Source organism: Homarus americanus, unplaced genomic scaffold, assembly GCF_018991925.1.
Source record: "Homarus americanus isolate GMGI-L3 unplaced genomic scaffold, GMGI_Hamer_2.0 scaffold36188, whole genome shotgun sequence".
Taxonomy (NCBI): Eukaryota; Metazoa; Arthropoda; class Malacostraca; order Decapoda; family Nephropidae; genus Homarus; species Homarus americanus.
Window position 1 is genome coordinate 4,608,317 of NW_024718183.1, and position 21,329 is coordinate 4,629,645.

Below are 21,329 nucleotides of genomic sequence, written 5' to 3' on the forward strand. Positions count from 1 at the left end.
CATTTTAACATTAATTATTATGCTACTTACAAAACCTGAACCTGGCTGGACATACCAATTAAACCTCGGTAGAACCTCACCTTTGACCTCTAATGATCTCTTAACCCGATTAGAACCTGAACCTCTGTTTCCTCTCTGATTTTGATTTCAATGGAACCTCTTTCTAATTCTCAAACAGAACCTCTCCTGTCTCATAGTGAACCCAATAGAACCTCTCCTGTCTCATAGTGAACCCAACAGAACCTCTCCTGTCTCACAGTGAACCCAACAGAACCTCTCCTGTCTCATAGTGAACCCAATATAACCTCTCATTTTCTCACTTTCTTTCACTCTCTCTTTAAAACTTTAATAGAACTTCTTTCTCTTTCTTTGAACCTAATTAGATACCCGAACCCGGACCCGAAACCGGTCCTAGAACCTAACTTAACATAACCAAACCTAATTCAACCAAACCCAATCAAAACTGAACCAAACTTGAGAATTTAGTGAGAGATTACAGACCTGATTTGTGGAATGACAACTACACGCTGTGGCCTCCTAACCTGCTTCCTCACTCACTCCAACTCTCGCGTCATCCTCTCCCGTAGCACCCCTCCCCTCCCGCGGCACCCCTCCTCTCCCGTGGCACCTCCCTCCCCGGCACTCCTAATCTCTCGTGGCACCGTCCTCTCCCGTGGTACCATCCTCTCCCGGCACTCCTCCCCTCCCGTGGCACCCCTCCTCCCGTGACACCTCCCCTCCATTGGCACCCCTCCTCTCCCGTGGCACCCTCCTCTCCCCCGCACCCCTCCCCTCCCGTGGCACCCCTCCTCTCCCGTGGCACCCCTCCTCTCCCCGTAGCACCCCTCCTCTCCCGTGGCACCTCATACATAACCTGACACAGTCCTTCCGCTACACTTATTCCTTTTGGCCACCAGCAGGAAAAGTCTTGGGTCTCACCTCACGTTTACAGATTCCAATAACGATATAAGCCTCGTGACACTAGCTCTATCCTTTGACACGAGGCACTGTTTAGTTTTCATACCCCTTAACCTTTGGCGCTGTACAGGATCTATGCTTCCCCTCATCTGGCACTGGTTGTGGATCGTAAATGTGCGTTCTGTTATTCGATATGCTCACTAACGCTCCAAATATTATGCTTCATAGCCTACCGAATGCTCCCAAGTACCTCAAACTTTCCTGATACTCTACCTTGGCACTCAAAAATGCTCCCTAACATCCCAAAACGTCCCTGGCACTGTTATTTATCATCTTTATGCTCCTCCCTCTATGCTCTTTACGTGGATGACAAGTTACAGTGAGAGTATCCACACACCCACGCATCCACACAGCCACATCTCGTTAGTTGTGTTGTGATCTAAGGAGGCTCGAGTTATGTTTCAGGTGATAAAATATTTCTCCAACAATGAGTTAATTAAAGGTGTTGTAGTGTGTTTATGTTGAACGTTAACCAAGAGACAAAGTGTACTGTTACTCACCACCTCTCTCCCTCTCTCCCTCACCCCAATTTCTCCTGACTCATACTCTCCCTTCTTCACCTACACCCTCTATCACTCCCTCCTCACCTGATCTCCCTCCCTACCTCACCCACAGTAAGGACTCCCATATACCCACTACACAGATATACAGTATATATATATATATGGATATATAACCTATGATATACAACTGTTGTGTTAGCTAGAGTCTATACACAAACTGTCTGGATGTCTTCCACAGTCCTGGGAACTCCCCCTCGTATACCTAGACCACGTACTGTACCTACTATCATATCATAATTAACATGTAAATCACTGTCTTCCCATCAGAGTCTCATATATAGTATACAGTCTTGTGAAGAAGATTTGTATTTTCCCATCAAATGTGTAAATTTTTCGATATAAAAAAGATGGATATTTCGTTATTCAGAATTTGCTTCAAGGTAATCAAAAACATGTAGTGGCCGGACAGGAGGAGCCTTGGGGCGGCCACGGCCACAGCCAAGGCCACGGCCACGGGTCCTCCTGTAGAGTGAAACAATAAAGAATAATTCACGTGCTCTCTCGGGTTTTTCTCTCGTCCTTTTTCTCTCTCCCATCTCCTCCTCCTCCCTCCCTTAGGTCCCTGTTCGTGACGGAGCAACACTGCTCTACCCAGCATATATATATATATATATATATATATATATATATATATATATATATATATATATATATATATATATATATATATATATATATATATATATATATATATATTGTGATGATGACAGGTAACACCAAAGACACAGACACACTAATTAATCTAAGTGCTGTCGTGATTATTTACATCTTCAAACAGTACAGTACAGTACAGTACAGTACAGTACAGTACAGTACAGTACAATACATACTACTCAGTACAGTACAGTACAGTACAGTACAGTACAGTACCCAGTTCAGTACAGTACCCAGTTCAGTACTGTACTGTACTGTACTGGGTACTACCACTACTGTACTCCCTGAAGAGTTAATAATCAAGACAACACCCGATAATTCATGTGTCTGTGTTTGGTGTCACCTGAACTAGGTGACCTGTCATCTATTTGTGTACGTGCATGTATGTATGAAGATAAAACTACCTATTAACACCATGAAGTACATTATTTAATCCTCTCAACCACGGCCTGAGGCACAAGATGACACTGTGGTGAGCCCAGGACATAGTAAGGGGGCGGAACAGTCACACCACCACCAGTCACTATAACTGGACACATAACCTTGGAGAACAGCTGACTGTATGCACGACTGTGATGATGATGATGATCATTAAACAAAACTAAATATAAACCATATAACCCATTGAGGATGGAAGGGATGGAATCATCATCCTCAAAGGGTTAAACCATCTTCCTCAAAGGGTTAAACTATCATCCTCAAAGGGTTAAACCATCTTCCTCAAAGGGTTAAACTATCATCCTCAAAGGGTTAAACCATCTTCCTCAAAGGGTTAAACTATCATCCTCAAAAGGTTAAACCATCTTCCTCAAAGGGTTAAACTATCATCCTCAAAGGGTTAAACCATCTTTCTCAAAGGGTAAACTATCATCCTCAAGGGTTAAACCATCTCATCCTCAAGGTAAACTATCATCCTCAAAGGGTTAAACCATCTTCCTCAAAGGGTTAAACTATCATCCTCAAAAGGTTAAACCATCTTCCTCAAAGGGTTAAACTATCATCCTCAAAGGGTTAAACCATCTTCCTCAAAGGGTAAACTATCATCCTCAAAGGGTTAAACCATCATCCTCAAAGGGTAAACTATCATCCTCAAAGGGTTAAACCATCTTCCTCAAAGGGTTAAACCATCATCCTAAAACACTTAAAACATCATCTTGAGAGGATTAAATTGGTCTCTTCAAAGAGTTAAGCCATCATCCTCAAAAGGTTAATCAATAATCTCTAAAGGTTTAAACCATCATTTTGAAATGATTAAACCATTATTTTGAAAGGAATAAACCATCATTCTCAAAAGGTTAAACGATAATTCTGAAAGGGTTTAACTATCATCCTTGAAGGGTTAAATCATAATTCTCAAAAAGTTAAATCATCATTCTCAAAAGGATTAAACCATCATCCTCAAAGGATTAAACCATCATCCTCAAAGGGTTAAATTATCATCCTCAAAGAGTTAAATAATTATACTCAAAGGGTTAAACCATCATCCTCAAAGGGTTAAACCATCTTCCTCAAAGGGTTAAACCATTATCCTCAAAGGGTTAAACCATTATCATCAAAGGATCCATCGTCCTCAAAGGGTTAAATCATCATTCTCAATGGCTTAAACCATCGTCCTCAAAGGATTAAACCATCGTCCTTAAAGGATCAAACCATCGTCCTCAAAGGATTAAACCATCGTACTTAAAGGATCAAACCATCGTCCTCAAAGGGTTAAACCATCGTCCTCAAAGGGTTAATATCAGCATAAGCTTGACATAAAGACACCAACACAAGGCCCACAATACCAATCCTTCCTGGAACACAAACAACAACACCAATATCTGCAACACTACAAAGACCAGTCGACAATGGAAAGGAAAATATTTAACTTGCTTAATAACAACAGTTCTTTCATCAACAAAATACCTGGAACACGACTGGGAATGATCAATACCTGGAATACGACTAGGAATGATCAATACCTGGAACACGACTGGGAATGATCAATAAATACCTGGAATACGACTAGGAATGATTAATACCTGGAACACGACTAGGAATGATCAATACCTGGAACACGACTGGGAATGATCAATAAATACCTGGAATACGACTAGGAATGATTAATACCTGGAACACGACTAGGAATGATCAATAAATACCTGGAATACGACTAGGAATGATCAATACCTGGAATACGACTAGGAATGATCAATAAATACCTGGAATACGACTAGGAATGATCAATACCTGGAATACGACTAGGAATGATCAATAAATATAGATACGACTAGGAATGATCAATACCTGGAATATGACTAGGAATGATCAATAAATACCTGGAATATGACTAGGAATGATCAATACCTGGAATACGACTAGGAATGATCAATAAATACCTGGAATACGACTAGGAATGATCAATAAATACCTGGAATACGACTAGGAATGATCAATAAATACCTGGAATACGACTAATAACGATCAATAAATACCTGGAATACGACTAGGAATGATCAATAAATACCTGGAATATGACTAGGAATGATCAATACCTGGAATACGACTAGGAATGATCAATACCTGGAACACAACTAGTAATGATCAATACCTGGAATACGACTAGGAATGATCAATAAATACCTGGAACACAACTTGTAATGATCAATAAATTCCTGGAATACGACTAGGAATGATCAATACCTGGAATACGACTAGGAATGATCAATAAATACCTGGAACACAACTTGTAATGATCAAAATTCGAATACGACTAGGAATGATCAATACCTGGAATACGACTAGGAATGATCAATATCTGGAATACGACTAGGAATGATCAATACCTGGAATACGAACTAGTAATGATCAATAAATACCTGGAATGCGACTAGTAATGATCAATAAATACCTGAAATACGACTAGGAATGATCAATAAATACCTGGAATACGACTAGGAATATCTCTGGAATCGGTCAAGTTAAAGGTTAAGTGTACAAGGTCAGTCAACAACAAGAGAGGAAGAGTGACCGAGCTGTATCCAGGGGCCTCGAAAAGCAATATGATGGACCCACAGTGGACCAGAGGTAGGGATGGAATGGCCCCACACTTCCCCACTCCAATATGACCCATCCCACTATGTTTACTAGTTATTGTGGTGATCTGGTGAGGTAGGTGATCTAGGAGGGTGTGGTGGTGATTTGGAGGTAGTAGTGGTGACCTGGAGTAAGTAGTGGTGACCTGGAGTCAGTAGTGGTGACCTGGAGTAAGTAGTGGTGACCTGAAGTAGTGGTGACCTGGAGTAAGTAGTGGTGACCTGAAGTGTGGGGGACCTGGGAGTAAGTAGTGGTGACCTGGAGTAAGTAGTGGTGACCTGAAGTAGGTGACCTGAGTAAGTAGGGAGGTGTGTTGGTGCGGAGTGAGGGGGGAGGTGGTGACCTGGAGTAAGTAGTGGTGACCTGAAGTAGTGGTGACCTGGTGGTGGTGACCAGTAAGTAGTGGTGACCTGGAGTAAGTAGTGGTGACCTGAAGTAGTGGTGACCAGGAGTAAGTAGTGGTGACCAGGAGTAAGTAGTGGTGACCTGGAGTAAGTAGTGGTGACCTGGAATAAGTAGTGGTAAAATTGGGTCACGTGGAGAGTAAGGTAATGGTAGTAAAGGTGACGAGACCTAATGGTAGTTAACCCAACCAGGAATTAGACATATTAGGACAAGAACCTATTAAGACTTGGGTGTATTATGTGAGGAACCTATTAGATATTTGGTCCATTAGAACTATTACCTATTAAGACATGAGGACGGTCAGGACTGTCAGGACGGTCAGGACGGTCAGACGGTCAGGACGGTCAGGACGTCAAGTGTGAGGACGGTCAGGACGGTCAGACTGTCAGGACGGTCAGGAGTGTCAGGACGGTCAGGACTGTCAAACTGTCAGGACGGTCAGGAGTGTCAGGACGGTCAGGAGTGTCAGGACGGTCAAGTATGTCAGAACGGTCAGGACTCAGGGCGTATCATGACCAAAGCCTTACAGTTAATCAACCTATTGGACGTGTAAAAGAAACAAGAAGAGACAGTAACTATAAGATCTAGTTTGAGAAGGCAGTTTGATGGAGTGTAGGAGAGGTCATCAACTTTCCATCTCCACAACTGATACAAGCATTCATCTATTGGTACTTTATCAACTATTATTATTATTTATGAGAAGATGAATGAGGGAAATATATAAATAGCTTTATTAACTTTACTACTAATAAACAATGAACGAGTATTACCATTATTATTATCACTACTACCACCACAACAACAACAACAACAACAGCTACTACTACGACTACTACTAATAATAATAATAACAACGATCAGACTCAGATACCGTCCCTACTAACAGACCAGGAATAAGTTATCTTTGTATGTTAAAGCTATTACACATATACATTACTAAAAAAAACAAAAGAGAACTGAAGTATTGGGTGTTTGAATATAAAATGATACAGCCAGGATGATAATAATGGACACTTAAGTTATAATCAGCATACTAATTAAGTATCTTAGTTCTGAGCAAAACGAAAGGATGGGTGAAAAAATAAGTTGAGCTGGGGACAGGTGAAGGGCGTAAAACCACTAATGTAGGAAAGCACAAGAATGAAAGGTTCGTCTGTGGTACTCAGTGATTTAAGGCCTGACTATAGGGTGTTTATGAATAGCATACGTTTAGTAAATTGGAATACAAGAATGGGGTTTTTAATGTTTTTGAAACTCGAGAATTAAAAAAAAAGAGGGAAGCAAGGACAGAAATTATAAGAAGACTGGAAATAGTCATTATAGGGATCCATAAGAGAAACATTAAGAGTGATGGAAGATATGAATACAGGAGTGAGAAATACAGTTACAGGAATAAATGGAAATGGGAGAGATTGATAAAGTTGGGAACTGTTACGAAGGAGAATGTGTTCTGAAAATGTTATATACACGAGGATACATTAAATTAAGTTAATAAAGAAGTTAAACAGTTGATAAATTTAGTAATGGCAAGAAAATTGGATTCTCAAGATTCATTCAAATTTACTTCACCTGAACATTTGCCTTAACCAATTTTATTTTAACTGAGATTAACCACCTAACACTAACACTAACCTAAAACTAACCAAACCTAACACTAATACTACCTAACACTAACACTAACACTAACACTAACCTAACACTGACCTAACCTAACACTAACCTAACCTAACACTAATACACCTAACACTAACACTAACCTAACACTAACCTAACCTAACACTAATACTACCTAACACTAACACTAACACTAACACTAACCTAACACTGACCTAACCTAACACTAACCTAACCTAACACTAATACTAACCTAACACTAACACTAACCTAACACTAACACTAACCTAACACTAACACTGACCTAACCTAACACTAATACTAACCTAACACTAACACTAACCTAACACTAAAACTAACCTAACCTAACCGAACACTAACACTAACCTAACCTAACACTAACCTAACCTAACACTAACCTAACACTAACCTAACACTAACCTAACACTAACCTAACCTAACACTAACCTAACACTAACCGAACACTAACCTAACCTAACCTAACCAAACCTAACCTAACACTAACCTAACACTAACACTAACCTAACCTAACCCCCTAGGTAGCATTAGGATGGTTAATTTTCATGTGAAATAAATGGAGGAATACGTCTTCAAGAGAAAAAGCTGGCATGCAAATCTTCAGGTGAAATAAGCTGGGGGCAAATATTCAGGTGAAATAAGCTGGGGGTAAATCTTCAGGTGAAATAAGCTGGGGGCCGAATCTTCAGGTGAAACAAGCTTGGGGGCGAATCTTCAGGTGAAATAAGCTGGGGGCAAATATTCATGTGAAATAAGCTGGGAGGTAAATCTTCAGGTGAAATAAGCTTGGGGCCGAATCTTCAGGTGAAATAAGCTGGGGCCGAATCTTCAAGGAAATAAGCTGGGGGCCGAATCTTCAGGTGAAATAAGCTGGGGCCGAATCTTCAAAAATAAGCTGGGGCGAATCTTCAGGTGAAATAAGCTGAATCTTCAGGTGAAATGCTGGGGCGAATCTTCAGGTGAAATAAGCTGGGGCCGAATCTTCAGGTGAAATAAGCTGGGGCGAATCTTCAGGTGAAATAAGCTGGGGTCGAATCTTCAAGTAAAATAAGCTGGGGAATCTTCAGGTGAAATAAGCTGGGGCCGAATCTTCCAGGTGAAATAAGCTGGGGTCAATCTTCAGGTGAAATATGCTGGGGGAATCTTCAGGTGAAGTAAGCTGGGAGGCGAATCTTCAGGTAAAATATGCTGGGGCCGAATCTTCAGGTGAAATAAGTTGGGGGTCTTCAGGTGAAATAAGCTGGGGGAATCTTCAGGTGAAATAAGCTGGGGGCCGAATCTTCAGGTGAAATAAGCTGGGGGACGAATCTTCAGGTGAAATAAGCTGGGGTCGAATCTTCAGGTGAAATAAGCTGGGGACGAATCTTCAGGTGAAAAAGCTGGGGCCGAATCTTCAGGTGAAAATAAGCTGGGGTCGAATCTTCAGGTGAAATATGCTGGGGGAGAATCTTCAGGTGAAGTAAGCTGGGAGGCGAATCTTCAGGTAAAATATGCTGGAGGCCGAATCTTCAGGTTAAATAAGTTGGGGGAATCTTCAGGTGAAATAAGCTGGGGCCGAATCTTCAGGTGAAATAAGCTGGGGGCCGAATCTTCAGGTGAAATAAGCTGGGGGAATCTTCAGAATGAAATAAGCTGGGGTCGAATCTTCAGGTGAAATAAGCTGGGGACGAATCTTCAGGTGAAAAAAAGCTGGGGGCCGAATCTTCAGGTGCTCCAAAAATCAGAATTTTAATTGAGTGAAAAAGATATACTGAAGCCTTCCCCAATTATATTTTAACCTAACTAACCTAACCTAACCTAACCAGTCCTAAATTGACAAGAATTAGACAAAATAATATAAAATGGAAACTGAAAATAAACAAAAATAAAAGTTATAAAATGTGTGAGAGGAAGAAAATAAATAAAGATAATCAGAAATAATGAGAAGAGAACTCATAGCCCACCACAACATTCACAATACACACACACTACAATACACTACAACACTCACGCCCACTACAACACTCACAATACACGCCCACTACAACACTCACAATACACGCCCACTACAACACTCACAATACACGCCCACTACAATACACAACACTACAACACTCACAATACACGCCTACAACACTCACACACACGCCCACTACAACACTCACAATACCGCCCACACAACACTCACAATACACGCCCACTACAACACTCACAATACACGCCCACTACAACACTCACACTATACACCGCCACTACAACACTCACAATACACGCCCACTACAACACTCACAATACACGCCCACTACAACACACGCCCACTACACACTCACAATACACGCCCACTACAACACTCACAATACACGCCCACTACAACACTCACAATACACGCCCACTACACACACTCACAATACACGCCCACTACAACACTCACAATACACGCCCACTACAACACTCACAATGCACGCCCACTACAACACTCACAATACACGCCCACTACAACACTCACAATACACACGCCCACTACAACTACACAACACACAATACACACTCACAATACACGCACTCACTACACGCCCACTACAACACTCACAATACACGCCCACTACAACACTCCTAATACACGCCCACTACAACACTCACAATACACGCCCACTACAACACTCACAATACACGCCCACTACAACACTCACAATACACGCCCACTACAACACTCACAATACACGCCAACTACAACACACTCTTACATACTACAACACTCACACTCATACGCCCACTACAACACTCACACACGCCCACTACAACACTCACAATACACGCCCACTACAACACTAGTATCTTATCTCCTCCAAACATGACGACAATAATTTTTAACAGAAATTTTCTTATTTTTAAGACTTTGGTGTGTGTGTGTGTGTGTGTGTGTGTGTGTGTGTGTGTGTGTGTGTGTGTGTGTGGGGTGTGTGTGTGTGTGTGTGTATAGCCCCATGGCAGTAAGATAACAAGTGACTCTCCATTTCCCTCCTGACACTCTCGCCGTTTCATTACTACAACGTTTGACCTTTAGGGACACTGTGGCTGTATCTGTGTTCTGTACCTTTTGTTGATACTTTTGACGACGATGATTTAACCCCTTGAGGATGATGGTTTAACCCCTTGACGATGATGATTTAACCCCTTGGGGATGATGATTTAACCCCTTGAGGATGATGATTTAACTCCTTGAGGATGATGATTTAACCCCTTGAGGATGATGGTTTAACCCCTTGACGATGATGATTTAACCCCTTGAGGATGATGATTTAACTCCTTGAGGATGATGATTTAACCCCTTGAGGATGATGGTTTAACCCCTTGACGATGATGATTTAACCCCTTGACGATGATGATTTAACCCCTTGACGATGATGATTTAACCCCTTGAGGATGATGATTTAACCCCTTGGGGATGATGATTTAACCCCTTGAGGATGATGATTTAACTCCTTGAGGATGATGATTTAACCCCTTGAGGATGATGGTTTAACCCCTTGAGGATGATGATTTAACCCCTTGAGGATGATGATTTAACCCCTTGAGGATGATGATTTAACTCCTTGAGGATGATGATTTAACCCCTTGAGGATGATGGTTTAACCCCTTGACGATGATGATTTAACCCCTTGAGGATGATGATTTAACCCCTTGAGGATGATGATTTAACCCCTTGGGGATGATGATTTAACCCCTTGAGGATGATGATTTAACTCCTTGAGGATGATGATTTAACCCCTTGAGGATGATGGTTTAACCCTTGAGGATGATGGTTTAACCCTTGAGGATGATGAGTTAACCCTTGAGGATATGATTTAACCCTTGAGGATGATGATTAACCCTTGAGGATGATGGTTTAACCCTTGAGGATGTGATTTATCCCCTTTGAGGATGATGATTTAACCCCTTGAGGCGATGGTTTAACTCTTGAGGATGATGATTTAACCCTTGAGGAGGATGATTTAACCCTTGAAGATGTTGGTTTAACCCCTCGAGGATGATGGTTTGACCTCTTGAAGATGTTGGTTTAACCCCTTGAGGATGATGGTTTAACCCCTTGAGGATGATGGTTTAACCCCTTGAGGATGATGGCTTAACCCCTTGAGGATGATGGTTTAACCCCTTGAGGATGATGGTTTAACCCCTTGAGGATGATGGTTTAACCCCTTGAAGATGTTGGTTTAACCCCTTGAGGATGATGGTTTAACCCCTCGAGGATGATGGTTTGACCCCTTGAAGATGATGGTTTAACCCCTTGAGGATGATGGTTTAACCCCTCGAGGATGATGGTTTAACCCCTTGAGGATGATGGTTTAACCCTGAGGATGATGATTTAACCCTTGAGGATGATGATTAACCCCTTGAGGATGATGGTTTAACCCCTTGAGGATGATGATTTAACCCTTGAGGATGATGATTAACCCTTGAGGATGATGGTTTAACCCCTTGAGGATGATGATTTAACCCTTGAGGATGATGATTTAACCCTTGAGGATGATGGTTTAACCCCTTGAGGATGATGGTTTAACCCTTGAGGATGATGGTTTAACCCATTGAGGATGATGGTTTAACCCCTTGAGGATGATGATTTAACCCTTGAGATGATGATTAACCCTTGAGGATGATGGTTTAACCCCTGAGGATGATGGTTTAACCCCTTGAGGATGATGGTTTAACCCCTTGAGGATGATGATTTAACCCCTTGAGGATGATGGTCTAACCCCTTGAGGATGATGGTTTAACCCCTTGAGGATGATGGTTTAACCCCTTGAGGATGATGATGATAGTGATGGTATTAGCTTTCTTCAACTCCTTCACTATGGGACGTCACTTTTAATAATCAATTTGGCAAACCCTTCGTGTGTGTGTGTGTGTGTGTGTGTGTGTGTGTGTGTGTGTGTGTGTCTGTGTGTGTGTGTGTGTGTGTCTGTGTGTGTGTGTGTGTGTGTGTGTGTGTGTGTGTGTGTGTGTGTCTGTGTGTGTGTGTGTGTGTGTGTCTGTGTGTGTGTGTGTGTGTGTGTGTGTGTGTGTGTGTGTGTGTGTGTGTGTGTGTGTGTGTGTCTGTGTGTGTGTGTGTGTGTGTGTGTGTAATAATACACACACACACTAATGGCTTATTGAAAGAGCTTGGCAGCCAGAAGGCTGAAAACATAAGGAAGTTACATATTTGGGGAATGGGTTTCGAATTACAAATAACATATGAAGTAACATAAGTGACATAAATAAGACATATAATATCTTAGATGGGGAAGTTTGTATCTGAGCAGTTCATTTCAACATAGTGACAGTGCAAGAAGTAGTGCTTACTGGGGAGTGAATAATACACTGGTTTATTACATGTTATTGATAATTTTTACAATGGTTGGGACTGGGCTGTTCTTATAGCGATCAGTTCGTGCACGTATGGGTTGGATGCGGTTGTGGTGTCGAACAGCAATTCTCGGACAGGGGATCTCAGGTGGTAGTAGGAGCCGGTGTCGAGGATGGTGTAGAAGCTTCTTACCAAATTTGCAGATGAGGTCGTGGTGATGGTCAGTGAGAGTCGAAAGGGTCAGTGTGTTGAGCGCTTCTTGATATGTGGAGTAGGAAGGGGAGAGAATAATCTTGCATGCCCTCTTTTGCACTTTTTCTAGGTGTTTACGTTGTGTGGCATTTAGGGAGGAAGACCAGGTGGGGGAGGCATAGGTGAGCTTGGGAAGTATGAATGTTGTGTAAACACTGAGGAGCTCGTGTGCAGGAACTCCGAGGGACTTGAGTCGGCGGAGGAGGTGGAGACGGAAACTGGAGGATTTGACAACTTCACTGACGTGTGGTTTCCAATTTAGTTTGTTGTCTATGGTGACGCAGAGGAGCTTCGTGGAATCTACAACCTGGAGTGTGTTCGGACCTAGAGTAATGGAAGGAGGTGGGACAATGTTGGAGGAGAGGTTGATGCGCATAACCATGGTCTTGGTATGGTTGATGGTGACATGGTTGTTGGTGGCCCAGTTTTGGAGACTGTTCAATAAATCCTGAAGGGCGGTATAGTTGGGAGCAGAATTGTTGACGCTGATCCCAATGGTGGAGTCGTCGACATATTTCCAGCGAGCAGCGGTTTCTCTTTTCGCATCATTGATGAGCACACACACACACAGATAGAATATTACCCCCCGTGTTCTAATGGTTCACCCTCGCGCTGAGAGACTGGAGACTGGAGGAGGTCCTTGATGCGTCTCTGTGGTTGAGATAATCTTACTCTGTACCAGAGAGAGAGAGAGAGAGAGAGAGAGAAATTAACACTCAGGATTAATAATTTTATCCCGAAACTGTCCGTTGGGTTAGGTTAGGTAAGGTTAGGTTAGGTTAGGTTATTTATCTGTCGTTAAATCGTTAGCTTTAATGGGAGTTTAAGCTGTGGAAGGAACATTAGCTGTAGTAAGTGTGTCAGCTTTGTCACTCTGTAGGTCAGCTTAGTACAGTACACGGCACTAAGCCTTTATGCGTAATTGAGAACGTTAGTGCTTCTATGCTAATACCTGTAAGGGACACACACACACACACACACACACACACACACACACACACACACACACACACACACACCTTACCCCTCACACACACTCACACGCACCTCTCACATGCACACACACACTCTGGCCGACGTCTCTCTCTCTCTCTCTCGTCTTGGCATATTGACGATCGCTTAACTGTCTTCTCTCCTTCAGTAGTTATTATTGTTATTGGTGATGTGATAACTACCTCAATGACGACACACACACACACACACACACACACACACTAAAAAACAGTGTGTGTTCAAACAACTGTTACTGGCGCAGTACATAGTTGTAGACACATCAAGTTATTCGAGCCATTTAGCACAGTAATTGTACAACTTCGGGCAGTGAGGGGTGTAGGGTAAGGGTGGGTTGGGTTAGGTTAGGTTTGGTCAGGTTCGGTTAGGTTAATCGTAAGATAGGTTTTATTACCGGTAAGGGGGTTTAGATTAGGGTAAGCCAGGTTAAACTAATGTATGTTAAATTATACTAAGTTAGATTATATTGTGCCAGTGTTAAGTAATGGAGGTAAACAACTGACGTCATGGTGGAGAGGAGCCAATCAGATTACCCCGTGCCCACATACACTAAATTGGAAACCACACGTCAGTGAAGTTGTCAAATCCTCCAGTTTCCGTCTCCTCCTCCTCCGCCGACTCAAGTCCCTCGGAGTTCCTGCACCCGAGCTCCTCAGTGTTTACTCAACATTCATACTTCCCAAGCTCACCTATGCCTCCCCTACCTGGTCTTCCTCCCTAAATGCCACACAAGGTAAACACCTCGATAAAGTGCAAAAGAGGGCATGCAAGATTATTCTCTCCCCTTCCTACTCCACATATCAAGAAGCGCTCAACACATTGACCCTTTCGACTCTCACTGACCATCACCACGACCTCATCTGCAAATTTGGTGAGAAGCTTCTGCACCATCGTCGACACCGGCTCCTACTACCACCCGAGATCCCTCGTCCGCGAATTGCTGTTCGACACTACAACCGCATCCAGTCCATACGAGCACGAACTGATCGGTATAAGAACAGCCCAGTCCCAGCCATTGCAAAAATTATCAATAACTTGTAATCAACCAGTGGATTCACTCCCAGTCAATCTTACCTTTTTGCACTGTCACTATGTTGAAATGTCCTGTAGTATGACCTTCTCCCAGCCTAGTTATTATATATCATACTAGCGGAATCGCCGCCCCCGGGCGGCTCTTTCGCTAGGCCACCACCCTCCGGGAGGCTCCACATTGTCTCACTGTAGTGCATTAAGGTAGACCACATTTTTGTTTTGCCATTAACAGCAAGTAAGTACAGATTTTTGCCAGTTCCCACTCTGGAGCATCCAACATAGAACTGTCCATGAGAGAAGCAAGGAAACACCAGGTTTAGGCCAACCATCTTTAGGGATTGTCCCTGGCTTTTGTAGATGGTCATGGCAAAGCTCACTTTAACCGGGAACTGAAGTCGCTTGAACTCAAATGGCAGGTCAGTGGTGATGAGAGGTATCCTCGGTATAAAAACGTCCTCTCCTTTAGCTTTTCCTGTCAGTATTGTAGCTTCCAGTACATGTGGTATCATGTTCTTCACCACCAGTCTTGTGCCACTGCAGAGGATTGGTGGTTCAAGATTTCTTAAGAGCATTATAGGAGTTCCAATCTTGAGAGTGAAGTGGTGAGGAGGCATTCCAGCGGGCTCCAAAGAATTAAGGAATTCTGCAGGGTACTGGACTGCTTGGTCCTGGTCGATTACCGTATCAACAGATTTGAATGAGGTCTCACTGCCTGGAAGCTGTCTGAGTAGAGTCATGTTGATTTCAGCCAGTTTTATTCTTTGGTACCAGAATTGCACGTTCACGCAGCCACTTGTGATCCTTGTTGTGGTGGATAATGTTTGGGTAGACCATGTTAGTGAGCTCAGTTGAGGACTTTGCAACATTTCCACATCCTTGAGGAATGATTATTTGTCCTTCTGAATCAACAGGGAAAGTTCCATTCCCAATCTGTAGTAGAAGGTTTGCAAACCGTCCAGCATCCTGATCTCTTTGTAGATGTACTCTCATGTTTGTGGACAGGGTGAGTGTCTGAACACTTCTCCAAAGGTATGATGCCTTGAGGCACGCATTCGGTTCATCAGCTGGAGTGCTTCGAGGAATGACAGGTAGGGTCTGGCGAAAGTCTCCAGCAGTGACCATTGTAATGCCACCCATGAGCTGGTCATTTTCTCGTATGTCTTGCAAGGTCCTGTCCAATGCTTCAAACGCTAACTTGTGAGACATAGTGTATTCATCCCAGACTATGAGGCTGCATTTTTCTAAGAGTTTTGCCTTTGCCGATCCTTTTTTGATGTTGCACACTGGATTCTCATTGTGAGCGAGGTTGAGAGGCAGTTTAAAACTTGAGTGTGCAGTGCGTCCTCCTTCTAGTAGTGTTGCAGCAATGCCTGAGGATGCCACAGCAAGAGCAATTTTCCCCCGATGACGTACTTTGGCCAACAGAAGGTTGATCAGGAATGTTTTTCCTGTCCCGCCAGGTGCACCGAGAAAGATCATGCCTCCCTGCTCCGCTTGAATCGCTTGCAAGATCTGTTCATAAGCATTTGCTTGATCAGGCACCAGGTGGGGCTCATTTTCTTCAAGAAAATTCACCAGAACTTCAACTGAGTAGTCTGTCTCTCTGAGCAACTCCCTGTTTGCAACTACTGTTCAGTCCCCAAAACTTCTTCTTCCATCAATAGTTCATTAACGGTGTATGTAAGTTCCACTACAACGGTACAGCAAAGTATATTTTTTTAGCATTAAACTGTTATTATTTTATTGTCTAATATCACTACATATAACACCACCCATCATCACTACATATAACACCACCCATCATCACTACATATAACACCATCCATCATCACTACATATAACACCATCCATCATCACTACATATAACACCACCCATCATCACTACATATAACACCACCCATCATCACTACATATAACACCACCCATCATCACTACATATTACACCACCCATCATTACTACATATAACACCATCCATCATCTCACTACATATAACACCATCCATCATCACCATATAACACCATCCATCATCACTACATATAACACCACCCATCATCACTACATATAACACCATCTCATCATCACTACATATAATACCACCCATCATCACTACATATAACATCATCCATCATCACTACATATAACACCACCCATCATCACTACATATAACACCATCCATCATCACTACATATAATTCCACCCATCATCACTACATATAACATCATCCATCATCACTACATATAACACCATCCATCATCCATACATATAACACCATCAATCATCCATACATATAACACCATCCATCATCACTACATATAACATCATCCATCATCACTGCATAACACCATCCATCATCACTACATATAACACCATCCATCATCACTACATATAACACCATCCATCATTACTACATATAACACCATCCATCATTACTACATATAACACCATCCATCATCACTACATATAACATCATCCATCATCACTACATATAACACCACCCATCATCACTACATATAACACCACCCATCATCACTACATATAACACCATCCATCATTACTACATATAACAACATCCATAATCACTACATATAACACCATCATATATATATATATATATATATATATATATATATATATATATATATATATATATATATATATATATATATATATATATTATTTGTTAATCAAGAGACCCATTCCCAATTATGTAACTGTATATTTTCAGCCTTCCGGCTGCCATGCTCTTTCAATAAACTGTTAATTATTATTAATATCATTATTATTATTATTATTATTATTATTATTATTATTATTATTAAAGCACCCCCTTCCCTCTCTCCCGTCTCTCTTTCCTCTCTCCCTCTCTTCCAGCCCTCTTTCCCCTTCCCCCTTCCACCCAACCTTTTTCCCTCCCTCCTTCCTTCCTGTCTTCCCTTCCATCCCTCTCACCTCCCTTCATCTCTTCCCCCCATCAACTCACCCTCCTACCTTCCTCCCCTCACTCTAAAACCCTCTTCCTTCCCTCCTTTCCACCCAACCTCATTACCTCCCTCCTTCCTTCCTTCCTTCCCGTCCATCCCACCCACCTCCTCCTCCTCTTATCCTCCCGTCAATTCACCCCCTTCCTTCCTCCCACCTTCCCCCCTCCTCTCCTCCTCCCAGCCCATACTGTCCGCAAAATACCCAGTTCACTCTCTTAGCCTCCTCCTCCTTCTTCAACATCACGGCAGGATAAATTTCCCGAGGGAGGCGGAGAAGGATCTTCCCCTGTGTGGCCGCCCCTCGCGTCTCAAAGTCCTCCTTCGTCAGCCTCCAGAAGCGTTTAAGATATTGAAGGAAAATGTTGGTGGTCGATACTGTGGAGTGTTGCGTCGTGGGTATTGGAAGACGATCATGATGAGGGGTCGAGGGGAGGGGTGAGGGAGGGGAGGTGAGGGGTGAGGGGAGAGGGACCTGAGGGGAGGGGTCGAGGGAGGGGCCGAGGCAGGGTCGAGGGGAGGGGTCGAGGGGAGGGGTCGAGGGGAGGGGGTCGAGGGGTAGGGATGAGGGGACCAGGAGGGGTCGAGGGGAGGGGTCGAGGGGAGGGGGTCGAGGGTATTATCTTTCTCACTTCTGGTTTATGACAGTATCTACAGAGCCGCCTGATATGCAAAATAACTTAAGGGTAATGATGGGATATTTATGTCATCAACCTGATATGTAAATTAATATGAAAATTATGTACCTGTTTTAATTTTGTTTTAATTTTACTGTATTTATGTTATTGTACTCCCATGATACATTATTCATATACATTATTACAAAACTGAGTCCCCCCCCCCACACACACCCACCCACCCCACCACCCCATCAGAGACCATAATTCACCTAGGCTCGTATCATAACTCTATCTATCATTCAACGTTTAAACATCAACCTGACTCACTTAATTTAAAACACAAAAATTATAATGACAGAAAATAACCGTTAAACTTACAGGTGTTTAAAGGTATTAATTAACAAAACATATATTCATACACTCTAGTGATGAATTATGAAACTGTCCAGTCATTCAAGAGAAAAAACCCAAACAATAATGACCCTTAACAACACGTATATATTGCTAATTAGCACAACTACCTCGTTCTTTACGTAGGACGCTCCCAAAAAAAGTGTTCTATTATCAGCCAATAAGAGAAGAGCAGGGCAGCGCTCAGCCAATGGGAGAAGAGTGAGGGAATATAGTGCTATGCCCTCTATTGATATAAGTATTAACTCACATGTGATAACTGCAACACGCTCAAAATTATCTTTACAAGAACAAAACAAAATAATAATGAAAATAACTTTAATAAAATAATAAGAAAACAAAAACAATAACAACAAAAATAACAACAAAAATAACAGAAATAACAACAACACCCTGATATGTTATTACCACCATGTTATGTCCCAGATGATACTAAATGTTACATAATACTTCCTTGAGATAAATGTACAGTATTAATTATATCAGGTGCCTACGAAAGAACTCTGGCTCAGTCATGTTAATATTGTTATTATTATCCACTCTGTATCTGTGATCTTCTGGCTAAATAAACTGTTTCAATAATAATAATAATAATAATAATAATAATAATAATGATGATGATGATGATGATGATGATGATGATGATGATGATGATGATGATGATGATGATGATGGTAAGTAACACTGATATCCACTGAATACTAAAGTGCACTCAAGCAAGGTGTCGACTGCCGCCAGGTAGGTGGGCCAGGTACACTAATTAAGGCCTCAAGGTGTGCAGACGACTCAGTGATGGAAAGCCAATCATTATCGAGTAGAGGTTCAGTCACCTGGGAGGCCACACAGGTAACTCAAGGACCTGTGAGAGAGACAGACAGACAGAGAAACAGACAGAAAGAGAGATAGTCATACATGCAGACAGACAGACAGACAGACAGACAGAAAAACAGACAAACTAACGGACAGAAATAAACAGAAACAAACAGAAAGACAGAAAGAGACATTCATACACACAGACAGGCAGGATTTTTTTTTTTTCTGGGGTACGGAAGATAAATTTTCCTCTCAACCTCTCACCCCTCTAAACCTCTCACCCCTCTCTCAACCTCTACTCCTCTCTAACCTCCTCTCACCCCCTCCCTCAACCTTCACCCCCTCTCTAAACTCTTGAACAATTCCCTCTGAACCTCTCTCTCAATTCTCTGAACTTTCCCCACCCCTCTCTCAACTTCAATTCTCTAAACCCTCAATTCTCTAACCTCTCACCCCTCTCAATCTCTTCACCCTCTCAACCTCTCACCTCTAAACCTCTCACCTCTAAACCTCTCACCCCTCTTAACCTCCTCACCCCTCTAAACTCCTCTCACCTCTAAACCTCCCTCACCCTCTCACCTTCTAAACCTCTCACCCTCTCAATTCCCTTCTAAAACCTCTCACCCATCTAAACCTCTCAATTCTCTAAACCCCCACCCCTCTAAACCCCCACCCTCTCACCCCTCTAAACTCTCTTGACCCTCTCATCCCTCTAAACCTCCCACCCCTCCTCTAACCCTTTCTCTAACCTCTCACCCTCTCACCTTTCAACCTCTCACCCCTTCAACCCCTCACCCCTCCTCATCCCTCCCCACCCCTCCTCAACCTCTCACCCCTCCTCTAATCTCCTCACCCTCTCAACCTCTCACCCCTCCTTAACCTCCCCTCAATCTCCTTCTCTCAACCTCTCAAATTCCTTCAACCTCCTCTCACCCTCCTCAATTCTCAACCCTCCCAACCTCTCAATTCCTTTCTCAACCCTCTCTCACCTCTAAACCTCTCACACCTCTCATCCCTCTAAACCTCTCACCCCTCTCATCCCTCTAAACCCCTCAAATTCCTTTCTAACCCTCTCACCCCTTTCAACCTCTCACCCCTCTCAATCTCTCACCCTCTCAACCTCTCACCCTCCTCCCCAACCTCTCACCCCTTTCAACCTCTCACCCCTTTCTCTAACCTCTCACCCTCCTCAATCTCTCACCCCTCCTCAACCTCTCACCCCTTTCAACCTCACCTCTCTAAACCCTCTCACCCCCTCTAAACTCCTCACCCCCAAACCCTCCTCTGCACCCTCCCCATCCCTCTCAACCTCTCACCCCTCCTTGCACCCCTTTCAACCTCTCACCTCCTCAACCTCTCACCCTTTCAACCCTCTCACCTCTCAACCTCTCTAACTCCCCTTCTAACCTCTCACCTCTAAACCTCCCCCACCCCTCCTCAAATCTCCCTCACCCCTTCAACCTCTCTCACCCCTCTAAACCTCTCACCCCTCCCCACCCTCTAAACCTCCCCCACCCCTCTCAACCTCTCACCCCTCCTTAATCTCTCACCCTCCTCAACTCT

The 21,329-nt window shown here is 42.9% G+C and overlaps 1 protein-coding gene across 1 annotated transcript in view; it reads right to left on the reverse strand.

The window, feature by feature from the left end:
• Positions 1–1,900: 1,900 nt before the first annotated feature.
• LOC121859325 (keratin-associated protein 5-11-like) overlaps positions 1,901–21,329 on the reverse strand; it is a 60,284-nt gene continuing 40,855 nt past the window's right edge. The window contains exon 4 of the mRNA XM_042356120.1: positions 1,901–2,003. Within this exon, the coding sequence (XP_042212054.1) occupies positions 1,901–2,003 (103 nt within the window). The remainder of the gene's footprint in view (positions 2,004–21,329) is intronic.